Below are 16,276 nucleotides of genomic sequence, written 5' to 3'. Positions count from 1 at the left end.
AAGCCGAGTGGCAGATATATACATTCTCAAGAATCAGTGCTCTTCCTCTGAAGACTAAGGCTTAGTTAGCATTTGATGGTCAAATGGGTCTATCTGACTATCCCCTTACAACAGTCCCACTGCAGGTTTCTCAGTGTTATATGCAAGTAGAATACGAGAGGGCCTATCCAGTTTTGCCAGACATTTCCAAAGATGTCTGAATACCAGCAATGAATGTAGCTAAGGCTGAAGGTGGTCAGTCAGTCTGCTATGTATACTTTTGTTTTTCTTCCAAACATAATAACATGATAAATAGAAACTGTAAAGTTCAAAGTATTGCCACCATGCTTATAGGACCAGTGTTCCATGTTGTGGCATTAACAAAAATAAAAACTCTTTCAAAAGACTAGGGTCTGTAGGAGTTATCCCCAAAAACTGAAAGATATGAACAAGATGGCAGTAAAGAAATTTGTAGCACTTATTACCTTCCAGAAACATCAATTTGAACTATCCACATGCAAAAATACCTTCACAAGAGGTAAAAATTCAAGGTAAACATAGAAACAAGAAAAGATGCATTGAAGAGAATGGGAAGGACAGTTTTACATTACTCCTGTCACATTTCCCCCAAGCCTGGGCAGCTTAAAGGAAAAGAGACATCCTTTCTGTAGGGGAAGAAGAGAAGAGTGAGCACCCAACTTCACCATGAACCCCAGCACCGGGCCTGCACCTACAGGCCAAATCCCACAAACCAAGGCTTCCAACCCACCCCACCTTCAGCTGGCTCCTGTGGGCCCAGGTAGCTTCTATGACCCCAGAATCCCAGAAAGACCCCATGAATTCAGGCTCCAAGTGGACTCCCAAAAACCCAGGCTCCTGGCCAGCCCCAGAGCCAGAACAGCTTCTGTGGCCTCAGGCCCCCAGACCATCCCAGCCCCAGTCCCCTACCAAATTTAAGCTATAATCTAGATGAAATGAACCTTAGAGACACATACACAACATTCCACCCAAAAGCAGCAGAATGCACATTCTTCTCAAGGGCACATGGAACATGGATCATATGTTAGGTCACAAAACAAGCCTTAGCAAATGTAAAAACACTGAAAGCATACCAAGATTCTCTTCCAAACACAGTAATATAAAACTAGAATTCAGTAAAAGGAGGAAAACTGGAAAATTCACAAACATTTGAAATTAAACAACATCCTCCTGAACAACCAATGGTTTGAAGGAAAAACATCAAAAAAGAGATCAAAATATATCTTGAAACAAATGAAAGTTGAAACGCAATATACCAATATTTATGGGATATAGCAAAAGCAGTTCTAAGAGGGAAATTTATAGGATAAATACCTACATTAAGAAAAAGGAAAGTTCTCAGGGGCACCTGGATGACTCAATTGGTTAAGCGCCTAACTGTTGATTTCCACTCCGGTTATGACGTCAGGGTTGTGAAATCCAGCCCAGCACTGGGCTCCATACTGAGCATGGAGCCTGCTTAAGATTCTCTCTCTCCTTATTCTGCTGCCCCTCCCACTCCCTCTCTTAAAAAAAAAAAAAAAAAAAAAGGAAAGAAAGAAAGATCTCAAATAAACAACCTAACTTTAACCACCTCAAGGAATTAGAAGAAAAAAAGCCAAGCCCAAAATTAGCAGAAGATATAACAAAGATCAGAACAGAAATAGAGACCAGAAAAGATCAATGAAACTAAGAGCTATTTTTTAAATGATAAACTACATTGACAAGACATTAGCAGGACTAGGAAAAAAACAGAGATATAATCAAATAAAATCAGAAATGAAAGAGGAGAGATTACAACTGACACCACAAAAATACAAAGCATCATAAGAGGCTACTACGAACAATTACCAACAAATTGGATGATCTAGGAGAAATGGGTAAATTCCCACAAACATACCAAGACTGAATCAGGGAATGGTTGGCTATGCAGTCAGTAAAGCATGTGATTCTTGGTCTTAGGGTTGTAAGTTCAAGCCCCACATTGGGTGTAGAGCTTACTTTAAAAAAGAAAATTATAAAAAGAAGAGTGAATCATGAAGAAACAGAAAATCTGAATGGACTAATAACAAGAAGACTGAAGCAATAATCAAAAACTTCCCAACAAAGAAAAATTCAAGACCAGAGGATTTCATGGAAACCATCACTGAATTTACCAAACATTTAAAGAAGAATTAATGCCAATCTTTCTCACATTCATCCAAAAATTGAAGAGGGAACACTTCTAACTCATTTTATAAGACCAGCATTACCCTAATACCAAAGCCAGGTAAGATAACACAAGAAAACTACAGGCCAATATCACTGATAGATATAGATGCAAAAATTCTCAACAAAAATGCTAGCAAACCAAAGTCAACAGCATGTTAAAAGTATCAGACACCACAATCAAGTGAGATTCATACACAAGATGCAAGAATGGTTCAACACACACGGAGAAAAATAAATAAGATACACTGCATTAATAGATTAAAACCATATGATCATCTCAAATACAGAAAAAATATTTGACAAAATTCAACATTGTTTCATGATTAAAACTCTCAACAGGGGTATCTGGGTGGCTAAGGTGTTAAGCACCTATCTTTGGATGAAGTCTTGATCTCAGGGTCCTGGGACTAAGCCCTGCATTGGGCTTCCTGCTCAGCAGAGACCCTGCTTCTCCCTCTCCCTCTGCAGCGCCCCCTGCTTGTGCTCTCTCTGTGTCTGTCTCTCTGTCTCTGTCAAATAAAGAAAACCTTTTAAAAAAACAAACAAACAAACAAAACCTCTCAACAAACTTAGTTTGGAAGGAACGTACATCAACATAATAAATGCCATGCATAATAAGCTCATAGCTAACATCATACTCAATGGTGAAAGGTTGAAGGCTTTTCTGCTAAGATCAGGAACACGACAAGAGGGGCCACTCTCACCACTCCTATTCAACACAATACTGGAAGTCTTAGCCAGAGTAATTAAGAAAGAAAAAAAAAAAAGAAAGAAAGAAATTGCATCAAAATCAGAAAGGAAGAAATAAAACTATATCTGTTTGCACATGAAAATCTTATACATCTTATACACGGAAAATTCTAAAGGTCACCCAAGTAATTATTAGAATAAACAAATTCAGTAAAGATGCAAGATACAAAATCAACATACGAAATCATTTGGGATCCTGTGGCTCCTGGCTGGCTCAGTTAGTACAGCATGAGACTCCTGATCTCAGGGATGTGAGTTCAAGGCCCATGTTGGGTATGGAAGCTACTTTAAAAAATAAATTTATAAAAACATGTTTATTAAAAAAAATCAGTTGGGATTCTAAAAACTAACAACAAAATATCTAGAAAAGAAATAAAGAAAACAATCCCATTTACAATAGCATCAAAATCTATAACATACTTAGGAATAAATTTAACCAAGGGCAAAAGATTTGTACACTGAAAATTATGACACTGATGAAAGATCAAAAATGACACAAATAGGGGCACCTCGGTGGCTCAGTCGGTTAAGCCTCTGCCTTTAGCTCAGGTCATGATCCCAGGGTCCGGAGATCAAGCCCCACATTGGGCTCCCTGCTTGGCGGGAAGCCTGCTTCTCCCTCTCCCAACTCCCCCTGCTTGTGTTCTCTCTCTGTTTGTCTCTGTCAAATAAATAAAATCTAAAAAAAAAAAAAAGATACAAATAGGGGTGCCTGGGTGGCTTAGTCAGTTGAGCATCTGTCTTCCACTCGGGTCATGATCTCAGGGTCCTGGGATCAACTCCCAAATGGAGCTCCCTGCTCAGCAGGGTATCTGCTTCTCCCTCTGCCCCTCCCCCTGCTCATGATCTCACTCTCTCATGCTCCCTCTCTCTCAAGTAAATAAATATAAATCTTTTTTAAAAATGAATCAGAAGAATTAATAATGTTAAAATGTCCATAATCTCCAAGCCATCTATAGATTCAATGCACCCCCTACCAAAATTCCAATGACATTTTTTACAGAAATAGAAAAAACAATCCTAGAATTTGTATGGAACCACAAAAGACCCCCAAATAGCCAAAGCAATCTTGAGCAAAAACAAAGCTAGAGGCATCACACCTTCTGATTTCAAACTTTATTACAAAGCTATAGCAACCAAAATAGTATGGTAAGCATAAAAACAGACACATAGACCAACAGAAGAAAATGAGAGCTCAGTGGACAATATTTGACAGGGGATCTAAGAATACTCAAAGGGGAAAGGATAGTCTCTTCATTAAATAGTGCTGAGAAAAAAATAAATAAATAAATAAATAGTGCTGAGAAAAACAAATAGTCACATGCAAAAGAATGAAATTGGACCCCTATCTTACATCATTCACAAAAATTAACTTAAAATGGGTTTAAGACTTTCATTTAAGACCTGAAAATGTAAAGCTCCTAGAAGAAAACATAGGGGAAACAGATGCTTGACACTGATCTTAACAATATGGTGGACATGACACCAAAAGGATTAAGCAGCAAAAGCAAAAATAAATGAGTGTGACTACATCAAACTAAAAACCTTCTGTACAACAAAATAAGCAACTTATGGAATGGGGAAAAAATATTTGCAAACCATGTACCTAATAAGAAGTTAACATCCAAAATACGTGAAGAATTCATTCAACTCATTAGCAAACAGTAAAACAATAATAGTTTTTTTTAAATGGGCAGAGGACCTGGATAGACATTTTTCCATCCATACAAATGGCCAACAGGTACATGAAAACATTAGTCATCAAGGAAATACAAATCAAAACCACAATGAGGTATCATCTCACACCATAATAACATGGCTACTGTCAAAAAGACAAGAGATAGCAAGTGCTGGCAAGGACAAGGAGAAAAGGAAACCAACCCCTGTGCACTGTTGATGCGAATGTAAATTGGTACAGCCACTATGAAAAAAAGTATGAAGATGCCTCAAAAAACTACATGATTTAGCAACCCACTTCTGGGTATAGATAGAGAGGAAATGAAATCACTATCTGAGACGTCCATACTTCTACGTTCATTGTGGCATTACTCACAATGGCAAGACATAGAAAAAACATCAGTGTCCATTAATGGATCAATTGATAAAGAAAATGGATGAACAGGGGGAAAAGGAATGGAAAAAAAGTTATACATATATAACGAAATATTATTCAGCCATCAGAAAGAAGAAAATCCTGCCACTTGCAATGGTTGGAATGGAACATAAGGGCATTTTTCTAAGTGAAATACATGAGAAAAACAAATACTGTATGATCTCACTTGTATGGAGAATCTTAAAAAGTTGAACTTACAAAGAGTAGAATAATGGTTGCCAGAGGTTGAAAGGGTGGGAGAAATGGGTGAAAAGGAGCAAATTTCCAGTTATAAGCTGGGGATATAATGTACACGATGGTGACTATAGTTAACAATACTGCCTTATATATACTTTGAGAGTTGCTAAGAGAGCAAATCTGAAATGTTCTCAACAACCCCCACAACACACACACACACACACACACACACACACACACACACAAGGTAATTATGTGAGGGGATACAGGTATTAACTAACCTTAGTGTGGAAATCATTTTGTAATATATATGTGTATCAAATCATCATGTTGTACACATTAAACACACAATGTCATATGTTAATTACATCATTATAAATCTGGAAAAAGAAGAACTTAACATTAAAAAAATGAAAAACAAAGATGATCAAAGAGAGGAAAATGTATTATCCTTAAGGTGTCATCAGGTCCTCTTAAAGTACAGAATTCAATGAACAAAAGTGGATTTCTTATACCTCCTTCTGCATTCCTCTGAATGAATTCAGCCCCCAGTAGTGGCTACAATATGAAGTATGATTTCATTTTAAAAATGAAAATCTCATTTATTAAAAAATAAAAAATTTCATTCCATTTAAAAAAAAGGAGGGGCAAGTCAGAAAATAACTTGCAGGACGCCTGAGTGGCTCAGATGGTTAAGCAACTGCCTTTGGATCAGGTCGTGATCCCAGAGTCCTGGGATCAAGTCCCATAAACGGCTCCCTGGCTCAAGTGGGGAGTTTGTTTCTCCCTCTGCCTCTTTCTCTCTCTCTCTCTCTCTCTCTCTCCCATGAATAAATAAATAAAATCTTAAATAAAAAAAAAAAACTCCCTTACGATTTTAAGCCATTTTCATTAAACTCTTTACGTATTTTAGAAAAAAAAATAAAGCTTTCTTTAGACTTACTTGACAGGAGAAAAATCAAAATCAATCTTTGATCTTCTGATACCTATTACATTTTTAATAACAAAATTGGGGAAAGAGAATTCTTCGGAGCTCTTTCCGTAACAGATACATGTCTACTCTGTGTTGAACAGCTTGATATAAGAGATGAAACAAGAATATCTACTTTGGGAAGGACAGGGTGACTCAATCCAGTTAAGTGTCTGGCTTCCCTTAGGCTTGGGGTCCTGATCTTCCCATTTTGTGCTCCTTGCTCTGCGAGGAGCCTGCTTCTCCCTTTGTCTGCCTTTCCCCCTGCTTGTGCACTCTCTCTCCTGTCTCTCTCTCAAATAAATAAAATCTTAAAAAAAAAAAAAAGTTTAAGAATATCTACTTTGAATCAGGCACTAAACAGCAGTAAGCATGCTTTAACAATCACATAATAGGGGCTGACCTAAATTTTCTTTACCTTAAAGTTCTGTTATCTTAATTAGTAGCAATCATTATTAGCCAAATCAAAAATATTAAAACGAATGAGGAAAATCCAAAGCAATGTCCCCAAAAGTAGGAAGAGTATATATAATAAATTGATGGGTAGAACCCAGAAAAGAATTATCAAAAGCTCCCTGATTACCCTGGAAGGAGACCAAAATTCAGAGCAAAAGTCTCTTGGTTATTTTTGAGAGAGGTCAGACTCGACCTCCAGTACTATGGGGAAGGTAAAAGGTCATTCAGACAGGGCAAACAGGTGCATCTGGTTGGCTCAGTCGGTTAAGCGCCTGCCTCGGCTCAGATCATGATCCCGAGATCCTGGGATGTCCCCCCAAACCGGGCTCCTGCCCTGCAGGGAGCCTACTTCTCCCTCTGTCCAACCCACTGCTCTCTCTCTCCCCCTCTCTCAAATAAATAAATAAAATCTTAAGGGAAAAAAAAAGGCAAACAATAAGCAAACAATTCAAGTTGCTTAAGTATTGTTTCTGTTTACACAACCAGCAACTTAAAATTAGAAATACAAACTTGTATGGAATTAAATAATTTGTCTCCTTCCGCAGATACGCTTAAATTTTTGCCTCCCGCATTACCCCCTTTAGTCTTCCTTTTTCTCTTTCCTAGCTAAATAACAAAGCATATTTGGAATTAGTTTTTACCCTTACTTCAAACCTTACCTAAGCTTTCATTTGAAAATCAACCTGAATGACCTGACTCCAGGCACAAACTGAATTCTTCTAGCCCTAATTAAATGGTAAGTAATATAAACAGGTAGAAAAATATAAATACAAGGTGATTATCTGTCATGAGTCCATAATAAATATTAAGGGTTAATTCCCCGACAATAAGAATGAAATAAATTACCAAATCTACTTTAACGACATGCCCTAATGCTAAAGACTTAAAAGTTAAGAAATTCTGGAGGATTCTGGCTTGAAACAAAGGTGAACATTTTCTGGGTGGTGGAGAAATGAGTTATTACTTCCTTCTAATATTTTTTCTAGTCTTCGAACGGGGTGGGGGAGGAGGGTGTGAACTGGGAAGGAACTAAAACGAAAAGCCGCTGCAGGTAACGGTGCAGGCCCAACACCAGGAGGTCAACCTTTCTCAGTCGCCACTGTCCCTTTAGCTTCGAAGACCAGGGAAACTCGTAATGAGTCACCCAAGCCGGGCCCCACCTTGCTCCGGCCTTTCCCCTCCTCAAGATGGCAGCAGGCGCGAAAATCCAGGGTGGCGCGCGCGGCACTCTGGGAGCGGAAAAGGGGGACCGCGGCGGCGGCCGAGCCGGAAGAGGAGGAGCCGGGCCTGGAGGATCCGCGAGTGTCGCTGCTGCTGCCGGTGTTTGCGGGTCGCAAGGAGCCGAGTCTGGAGGGCGGGGTGTGTCGCGATGCCGGAGCTGGCGGTGCAGAAGGTGGTAGTTCACCCCCTGGTGCTGCTCAGTGTGGTGGATCATTTCAACCGGTGAGTGGGTGCGCGGGGCGGCCTATCGGGTTCGCCGCTGCTGAGTCATTGGCACGCTGGGACGGCGCGGCGGCCGCCGGGGCGCTGAAGGGCGGGGGGTGGCACAGACTCGCCGAGGGGCCCGGACCAGCCTCGGATCACGAAGCCTAAATCACCAGCCTCGTCCCCCGTCCCCAGCCGTCACTCTGCGGCCCGGACTGCACGTTCCTTTTACCCAAGTCTGTACGCTGCCAGAGTATTGGGGAGGAAGCTTCATTTGGTCCTGATCCCCCAGGCCTCGTGCCCACCTGTCACCTCGTCCTCCCCTTTTCACCAGAAAGACTCGGTGCCTCGTGGGAAAGCCTAACAGATTTGCGTCTCTGTGCCTGTGAAAGCTGTCACCAAAATTCTGGTCTCTGAGGGGGCTCCCTTGAAAAGCTGTAGTTCCTAAGCAGGAATCTGTTTTGATGGTAACCTAAAATGTAGATTAGGTGTCAAGCTTTTCTTTTAAAAATGAGAACCTGAGTAGCTTTGGGCGTTAATGAATAAGCTGAAACATCCCATAGATGTTTCTTCCGCCTGCCCTTCCCTTGTTTTGGAGCTGTTCGTCCCGCTGGACCTGTTACACGTGTTCATAACTTTTACATGGTAATTACTTGAATTGGCAAGTGTAAAGGCCCACTTGGGAGCATCTGCTATAAAGTCAGTTGCGAAGTGCCTGTTGTCTTGCAGCTTGCCTCCTACAACTACTCATTCAACCATAGCTAATAAAACAGTCACGACTCCATGAGGTTTAGGGTCCCCATCTCCACAGCTTTTGCATGCATTCCCACTGTACAGTAGTCACTGTCTTTCTCCCTTGGATACTAGAGGGGCTAAGGGGCAAGCACCATTTCAGTTCTATTTGGAGGACATAGTGCAGACAGACACTACTAACTGCTGTGTCATAAGAGATATGGGGTTTAAAAAAAAAAAAAAAGTATTTTTGCAGACCAAAAGAAAAGCACATGAGTGTGGAACTTTCCTTTGATGTGTGACAATTCCGTGCCTAAGACTTCCCCTCAAATCAGAACTACCATGGATACAGAAACCTTCATTTTAGTCAAATCCCAAATTTAGTAAGCATTTATATATTTGCCAGACTGTATGTTTAGAAGAATAGTACAGTGAAAACAGTGACTGTTAAGGAACTATAGTTCGTTTCACAGTGGCCTCTGTCTTTCCTTTGAATGTGGAATTGTATTGCGAGACACATTTGCTACTGGTCAAAGGAGAATACATTAAGGTCAGTGAAATGAGATCGTATAAGTGAAACACTTGTAGCTCTCAAAGACAGAAGTCACTGAGGAGGTTTGACAAGTAGATAGAAATTCTGAAGTAAACTCTGTTACTCATTCAGCCATCCTGTCAGTTTTACCTGCTCACTTCTGACTTCTGCCTGATTAAGCCATTCACGGAGACCACAGGTGGCACACGCATATCTCAGCATCAGAACCCATTTTCTGAGCCCCTAGATGGTACAGAGAATTAGAACTTCTAGTGGGGCTTGTCCATGTTGAATAGATATTCCAGAGAATAACTGGCAAGCCACCCCATAAAAGTGGTTCTACTTCAGCATCTTTATCTCTGAAAATATTTAAGGAAAAGAAAGTTGGGGAAAGTTTAAAGGAGAAAACTGCAGAAGGAAAAGTTAAAGGTGGCAGCATAACTTAAATGAAATGTATTTTTCAAACACCAACCAAGTAACATTTTAAAACTCTTCAGACGTGGGGAGTTTTCATTTTCTCTTTTTTCAGGTTCTAGAAAATTTGAAAATTTTCTGAGCGTGTATTTCTTGCAGTCAACAGTGTAAAGACTGCCAGTGTACAAAGTTGGTGAATTTCCCATTATATTTATTAAAATTTAATATTAACGGGGCACCTGGGTGGCTCAGTGGTTTGGGCCTCTGCCTTCGGCTTGGGTCGTGGTCCCGGGGTCCTGGGATCGAGCCCCGCGTCGGGCTCTCTGCTTGGCGGGGAGCCTGCTTCCTCCTCCCTCTCTCTGCCTGCCTCTCTGCCTACTTGTGATCTCTGTGTGTCAAATAAATAAATAAAAATAAAATAAAATTTAGTATTAAGGACTAACCTGACACCTGACACTATTCTGTTTGTTTAGTGGGATTAGTTCCCAGGTAAGCCAAATTGTATCTGTACCATTGATATTTCCCACTGAGTACCTAATTTTTGGGTCAACATCTCTATATGCCTGTCAGACTGACCTTCTGCTTTTTCCTTCAGAATAGGCAAGGTTGGAAACCAGAAGCGTGTTGTTGGTGTGCTTTTAGGGTCATGGCAAAAGAAAGTACTCGACGTATCCAACAGTTTTGCAGGTATAAGCCAAATGTTAACGTTCTGAGCCTGGGTTAAAATGTCAAGTATCTTCAAAATTTAAAAAAAAAAACAAAAACATGATTTCTGTTTTTACTACAACCTAGAAATTCTCTGTCAGAATTGCTCAAATATAGGAGAAAGGCTAAAGGTTACTCACTAAACTAAGTAGTAAATATTTTAAATTTGCAAGCCATATGGTCTCCATTACAACCTCTCAGTCCCTCAGATTTTGTAGCAGGAAAGCAACTATAGACAGTATGTTAACAAAGGGGTAACTGTATGCTAGCAAAACTTTATAAAAATAGGCAGCTCTGATGTTTGTAAATCCCTGCACTAGACTGTTAGCCATGGTTACAGAGACCATTACCTTTTACTCAGTGTCATGAACCTTTACAAGAATGTATCCGTGTATTTTATGACTAAAGTAACAACAAAGAACAAAATAATTGCTCTACAATGAACTCTAGACTAGATGTCATGAACTTCAGTATTTGAAAGGACCAAGCAGTTATGTTATTTGTCAAAGGAAAGCATTAGCAAGTGATGGGACTTTCAGTAAACTGCTGAGCAGATGTCCATTTTAAAGGGGGAAAGCTCTCCCTGGCTCTAGCCAGTTGTTACCAGGTCTTCCAATTTCAAGAGAAGCTGGAAGTCTGGATTTTACATGAAATCTCCCAGTTTTTAAGGAGAGCTACTCAAAAATAATTTTAATACCATGTTGTACAAACCACTTAAGTGGATCCAATGTGGCCTAAGGGTCCCCTAGGCTAGTTCCATCCATCACCCTAAACTAAATATTTATCTTTTTTTTTTTTTTAGTCCCTTTTGATGAAGATGACAAAGATGATTCCGTCTGGTTTTTAGACCATGATTATTTGGAAAACATGTACGGAATGTTTAAGAAGGTCAATGGTATGTCTTGATGTTTTTAAGAAGGCATTGTGGCATTGATCTATGTGTGTTTTTAGGTGTGTGCGTTCACCCAGGTGCATGCCCCTGATGTCTTTTCATTTATTAATATTCCATTTTCTTCAATGTTGAGGGCTCTTTCTCTTAGCTATACTTAGGTAAGCATAGTCGTAGTAGAGGAATGAGAAGATAGAGTAGCCGTTTAAGGCCAGCTAGACCTTGGTTTGGCATCTAGCCAGCCCTCTGTAGCAGAAAAGTGAAGAACTATCAAACAAAGTCTACCTGCCCCTATAGCCCAAGTACCATCAGGGTAAATATACTCTCTGTCACATGTATCATTTTCATTTTATTTCATTATAGCAACCATGTATGCTTTGGAAATGTTTATACCCACAATGTTTACAGTTCTAGTCTCTGTGACATAGACTTGCATTTGTTTCTGTGTTGACTTGGAATTGTTTTCTAGTGTCATGTGTGACTGGTCTCAGCTAGTCTGAGATACAGATATCTCTGAATTTCCCTCACTGCTTATTTTCCGAGAATTCTGGTTTTCAGTTTTAGATTTCACAGGTCTGTCAAGATTTAAAATAGATATATGGAATTTTGAAAAAGTAGAGAACATAAGGACTAGCGTTCTTACCACCCTTTTTGAGGGAATTCTATAGATCTTCATGTAACAGCTCAAACCCACTAATGTTTTCCTTCCCAGCCAGAGAAAGAATAGTTGGGTGGTACCACACAGGCCCTAAACTACACAAGAATGACATCGCCATTAACGAACTCATGAAAAGATACTGCCCTAACTCAGTAAGTGTGCTCTATCTTTAAAACGCTTGAATGATATTCCTTGCCAGCTAACTTTTATAAGAATCCTAGGAAGGATTCAGGTAGCAAATCATTTCATGCTTTTTCTCTGAACTGCCTGTGTTAATTGGTAGTGTTTTGTATAGTATACAATAACCCAGGGTATTTAGTAAGTAAGAGTAAATATGTGCTATGTGCTTAATCCTCTCGGTCACTATACGGGGTTGTTCTCCTCCTTACAATAAGAAAACTGAGATTCAGAATTGTTAGTAAGGTCTCCTGCTTGTGGGGGCCATGATCAAACCGTTGGCTCTCTTGATTCTGGCGTCCTCATGCTTGATAACCACGCTGTACTACCTCGAAGCTTGTTAGTGGATGAGGGTGATAAGAGCGGGGCAAATGGTGGGATCATGTGAAATGTAGACTCATTTTTGCTGAAAATTCCAACTCTTGTCTGATTGAATGAATGAAGTAGCTTCGGTAATCATCATCAGAAGAATGGCTGTGATTATTCCTTATGTGCTTGGTGTGAGGTGGTTTGCTAAGGTGTGTTTTTCTGCCAGGTACTGGTCATCATTGATGTGAAGCCAAAGGACCTGGGACTGCCCACAGAAGCGTATATTTCAGTGGAAGAAGTTCATGATGTAAGTCCTCTTCCTAGGAGCCAAGGACATTAGATTTGCTGCTTATTGGACGATTTGGATTTTGTGTTGTTTTTAAGTCAACAAATCTTTCATTTCTAACAAAAGAGTAGGTTGTTGATTTTTGTCAACAGTTTGATACTGTTTCTTTCCCCCTTGAGTTTTTGAGTCACCAAATTTTAGAAATCAAGAGGACCGTGGAAATCTAAAATCCCCTTTTACACATGAAATTGAGGCCCAGACTCATCCTGTGATTGCCCAGAGATGTTCACAGCAAAGGAAATGCAGAGCCTGGTGAGCTTAGTCTTAATCTAATGCAGTTTCCACTGTTCAGGTCCTCTGCGCCAGCATTCCTTTCTCCTTGAAGATTTTCATTCCCTATAGATGAGCCAAAGGTTTTCAGATAGAGTGAGTCAGAGCTGCCTGGAGCCAGATCGCAAGACCCATCTGTGTGATCTGACATTTAAATACTCAGCTCCACAGCATCTAATACCTGCTGCGTGCTTTGGGTGTAGACACAAAGAGGTTTCAGAATATAGCTTTCCTCTATTTCTAGGAAAACTAAACTCAGATTCTAGGGTACCATTTGATGTGAAAATATATGTGTTTTGTCGTGAGCATAAAATTTTGCACTTGAGCTTCCTCTTGAATTTTCAGAGTCAAAAGTCTGAGGATAAACTCTGCCTTTGGATTTAGATATGTAGACTTTATCCTTACATTCAGTTTTTAAATCAGGAAAAAGATTTTAGGGTAACTCCCTGCAAATGTTCCTTGCACCGAGCTCTGTCCTCCTGTTTCTCTCCTTGTCTTGCCACCAGAGATCTTACATAGAAATATATTTCCTTGTTGCAATAAGGCTTTCATCCTTGGTCTGGTGCAGTTTTTAAAGTTAATTTTACCCTGTCTTTTTCAAAAAGGAATCAGAGGCTCTTACATACACACATACCCATGCATGCACACATACAAATGAAGATTTTTAAGTAGGGGACAAAAGGCACATGAAGGCCACAACATTAAATGAAGCCAAGGAAAAATGAGTACCTGAAAAGGCGTTCCGTGTAGTCCTGACCGTTCTGGCAGACATAAGACGAAAATGGCATTTGCAGGATTCACACTGTCCCGGATAAAATAATTACTGCTAACATTTATACCACTTAGTGACTTTCCCAAGGCCTCGCTGCTGCCTTGCAGACACTTCACAGTCGTTACATACGTCCAGCCTCTTCTGGCATGAGATCTGAGGAAAGTTGTTCCTGAATCCCATCAGAAGTCACTAGGTGATAACAGGGAACCATATCCCTGAATGGACCTTTTGACTAATTCCGGCCACAGAAAGCCGGTTATTCTGACCGCATTGTTTTGGTGCTCGGGCATCATTTGATCTGAGGGACAGTAGGTGGTTAAAAGTTAGATTATCTGACATGAGCTTGCCTCCGGTACACGTATTCTGTATACTGCCTATTCTAGAAAGAACTGTATGCTTTAAAAATCGGCCTAATTGAGACTTCCTCAAGTGTCCATTCCCACAGTGGGCTTAAGGGATTATCAAGATTTTCCTCAGAAACACGGAGCAGCGCCATTGCAGTGTCAATCTAGAAGGCTGAGCTTTCAAAGCAAACCTCACCCATTTCTACCAGCCCTTGGGAAGCCCGGTGATGCACCCGCGAGGTGATCTGACTGAAAGCAGAGGAATCAAGGTGTGAAAAGAACATGTGCCAGGGTGTTTGTAAGTAAATAACTATAGTTAAGCCTCCTCTCCCAGGATGGAACTCCAACCTCAAAAACATTTGAGCACGTGACCAGTGAAATTGGAGCTGAGGAAGCCGAGGAAGTTGGAGTTGAGCATTTGTTACGGTGAGCTGCAGGATGGCATCAGAATCATAAACAGCCCAAGAGGCTCTATTAGGAGTGGGGAGATCTGGGTTCCAGGCCTGGATCATCTCTAGAGTGTCTTGAGTCACAGTTTATGACCGTGGATAACACACCTTATCGGCAAAGGGCAGTGTTGACTGTGACAGGAACACGTGTGGGAAGGCAAGGCAGGCGTTTATTCTTCCCATGTGTATTGTTTTCAGTGAAGGTAGCCAGTTGTCTGTGGACAGCTATGTTAGGATGGGTTTTTATTTTAAAATACTATAATTGACTTAATTCGAAAGGGTCATAGTTTTTCTCAATTCAAAAAGTTAGTCCTGATGGAAGCTTCTCACAACATCGTATAGATGCAAGTGAAAAAATGCCACCCTTTAAGTGAAAAATGGTTTCATTTTAGTTGTTTTTTTTTTTTTTTTTTTTTTTTGAAAAAACGTCCTGTGATAAGAAAAATATATGCCTCCAAATCAAAACTAAGGCAGTTTACAAAATGATGAAGTAACATTTTTCTTTTGAAAACTTGCCCTTCCCCACCAAGCAGGGTGTTTGCCTAGATTGTGGGAACCTGTGTGATAATATGGCATACTGATGCTTTCTCCTGCCCTTCTTCTTGTGGGTTATTACAGAGACATCAAAGACACTACAGTGGGCACTCTTTCCCAGCGGATCACAAACCAGGTCCATGGTTTGAAGGGACTGAACTCCAAGCTTCTGGATATCAGGAGCTATCTAGAAAAAGTGGCCACAGGCAAGCTGCCCATCAACCACCAGATCATCTACCAGCTACAGGACGTGTTCAACCTGCTGCCAGATGTCAGCCTCCAGGAGTTTGTCAAGGCCTTTTACCTGAAGACCAACGACCAGATGGTAGTGGTATATTTGGCCTCACTGATCCGTTCTGTGGTCGCCCTGCACAACCTCATCAACAACAAGATTGCCAACCGGGATGCAGAAAAGAAAGAAGGGCAAGAAAAAGAAGAGAGCAAAAAGGATAGAAAAGATGACAAAGAAAAAGAAAAAGATAAGGAAAAGAGTGATGGAAAGAAAGAAGAGAAAAAGGAGAAAAAATAAAACATGTAGCTTTTTAATTTGTAAATTAAAATCTTATAAACTAACTCAGTGTGCCACTAGAGGGTTCTTTTTACTTTAAGTGCTTTTTAAAAAGCTATACTGCTGAGAGCTCTCTGGCCTGGGTCACGCTCGCTGCAGCGGGAAAGTGAGTGCACAGAGGCACTGATGTCACAGCCAAACCGTGGCTTAGGCTGCTGTGCGTGGGGGATATGATAGCTCAGACTTCAGATCTCGGGAGAAAAGTGAAGAGAGGTAAACAGAACATTATTGGTACTCTTCACTCTTTTACCTGTAAAACTGGAAGTTGAATTTTCCCCATCTCAGAAGACTCTTGGGGTTGGTTTTTGGCAGTTTCCAGAATTGCAAAGTGGAGTGCATGAATTCCGTAAGCCTTAGAACACCCTGAGTTCTGACCCCTCTGAACTCTGTACCCGGAGCTCTGGCAAGCTCAGGGCGTGGGAGCCAGCTCCATATATTGTTTACCTTTGAAGATACAATTAAATGACTTGGTTTGTAA

At 40.5% G+C, this 16,276-nt stretch overlaps 1 protein-coding gene across 1 annotated transcript; it reads left to right on the top strand.

Annotated features, from left to right (window-relative positions):
• Positions 1 to 7,943: 7,943 nt before the first annotated feature.
• On the top strand, positions 7,944 to 16,276 carry LOC111152968 (proteasome 26S subunit, non-ATPase 7). Its single transcript, XM_022511731.1, has 7 exons — positions 7,944 to 8,117; positions 10,373 to 10,464; positions 11,285 to 11,377; positions 12,084 to 12,181; positions 12,742 to 12,822; positions 14,582 to 14,673; positions 15,315 to 16,276. Exons 1-7 carry the CDS (start codon positions 8,044 to 8,046, stop codon positions 15,757 to 15,759), a joined length of 975 nt encoding a protein of 324 aa, XP_022367439.1. The 5' UTR covers positions 7,944 to 8,043; the 3' UTR covers positions 15,760 to 16,276.

The sequence above is a fragment of the Enhydra lutris genome, unplaced genomic scaffold (assembly GCF_002288905.1).
Source record: "Enhydra lutris kenyoni isolate GAN:26980312 unplaced genomic scaffold, ASM228890v2 scaffoldscaffold30, whole genome shotgun sequence".
Taxonomy (NCBI): domain Eukaryota; kingdom Metazoa; phylum Chordata; class Mammalia; order Carnivora; family Mustelidae; genus Enhydra; species Enhydra lutris.
The sequence above is the reverse complement of the archived record's forward strand: the minus strand, read 5'-3'. Positions and strand labels throughout refer to the sequence as shown.

Excerpts from the sequence above, each read along its gene's own strand:
- LOC111152968 (XM_022511731.1), top strand. The coding sequence starts at position 8,044 with ATGCCGGAGCTGGCGGTGCAGAAGGTGGTAGTTCACCCCCTGGTGCTG. Across the intron at positions 10,465-11,284 it reads CGTATCCAACAGTTTTGCAG|TCCCTTTTGATGAAGATGAC; the intron begins GTATAAGCCAAA and ends TTTTTTTTTTAG. Across the intron at positions 11,378-12,083 it reads AATGTTTAAGAAGGTCAATG|CCAGAGAAAGAATAGTTGGG; the intron begins GTATGTCTTGAT and ends TTTCCTTCCCAG.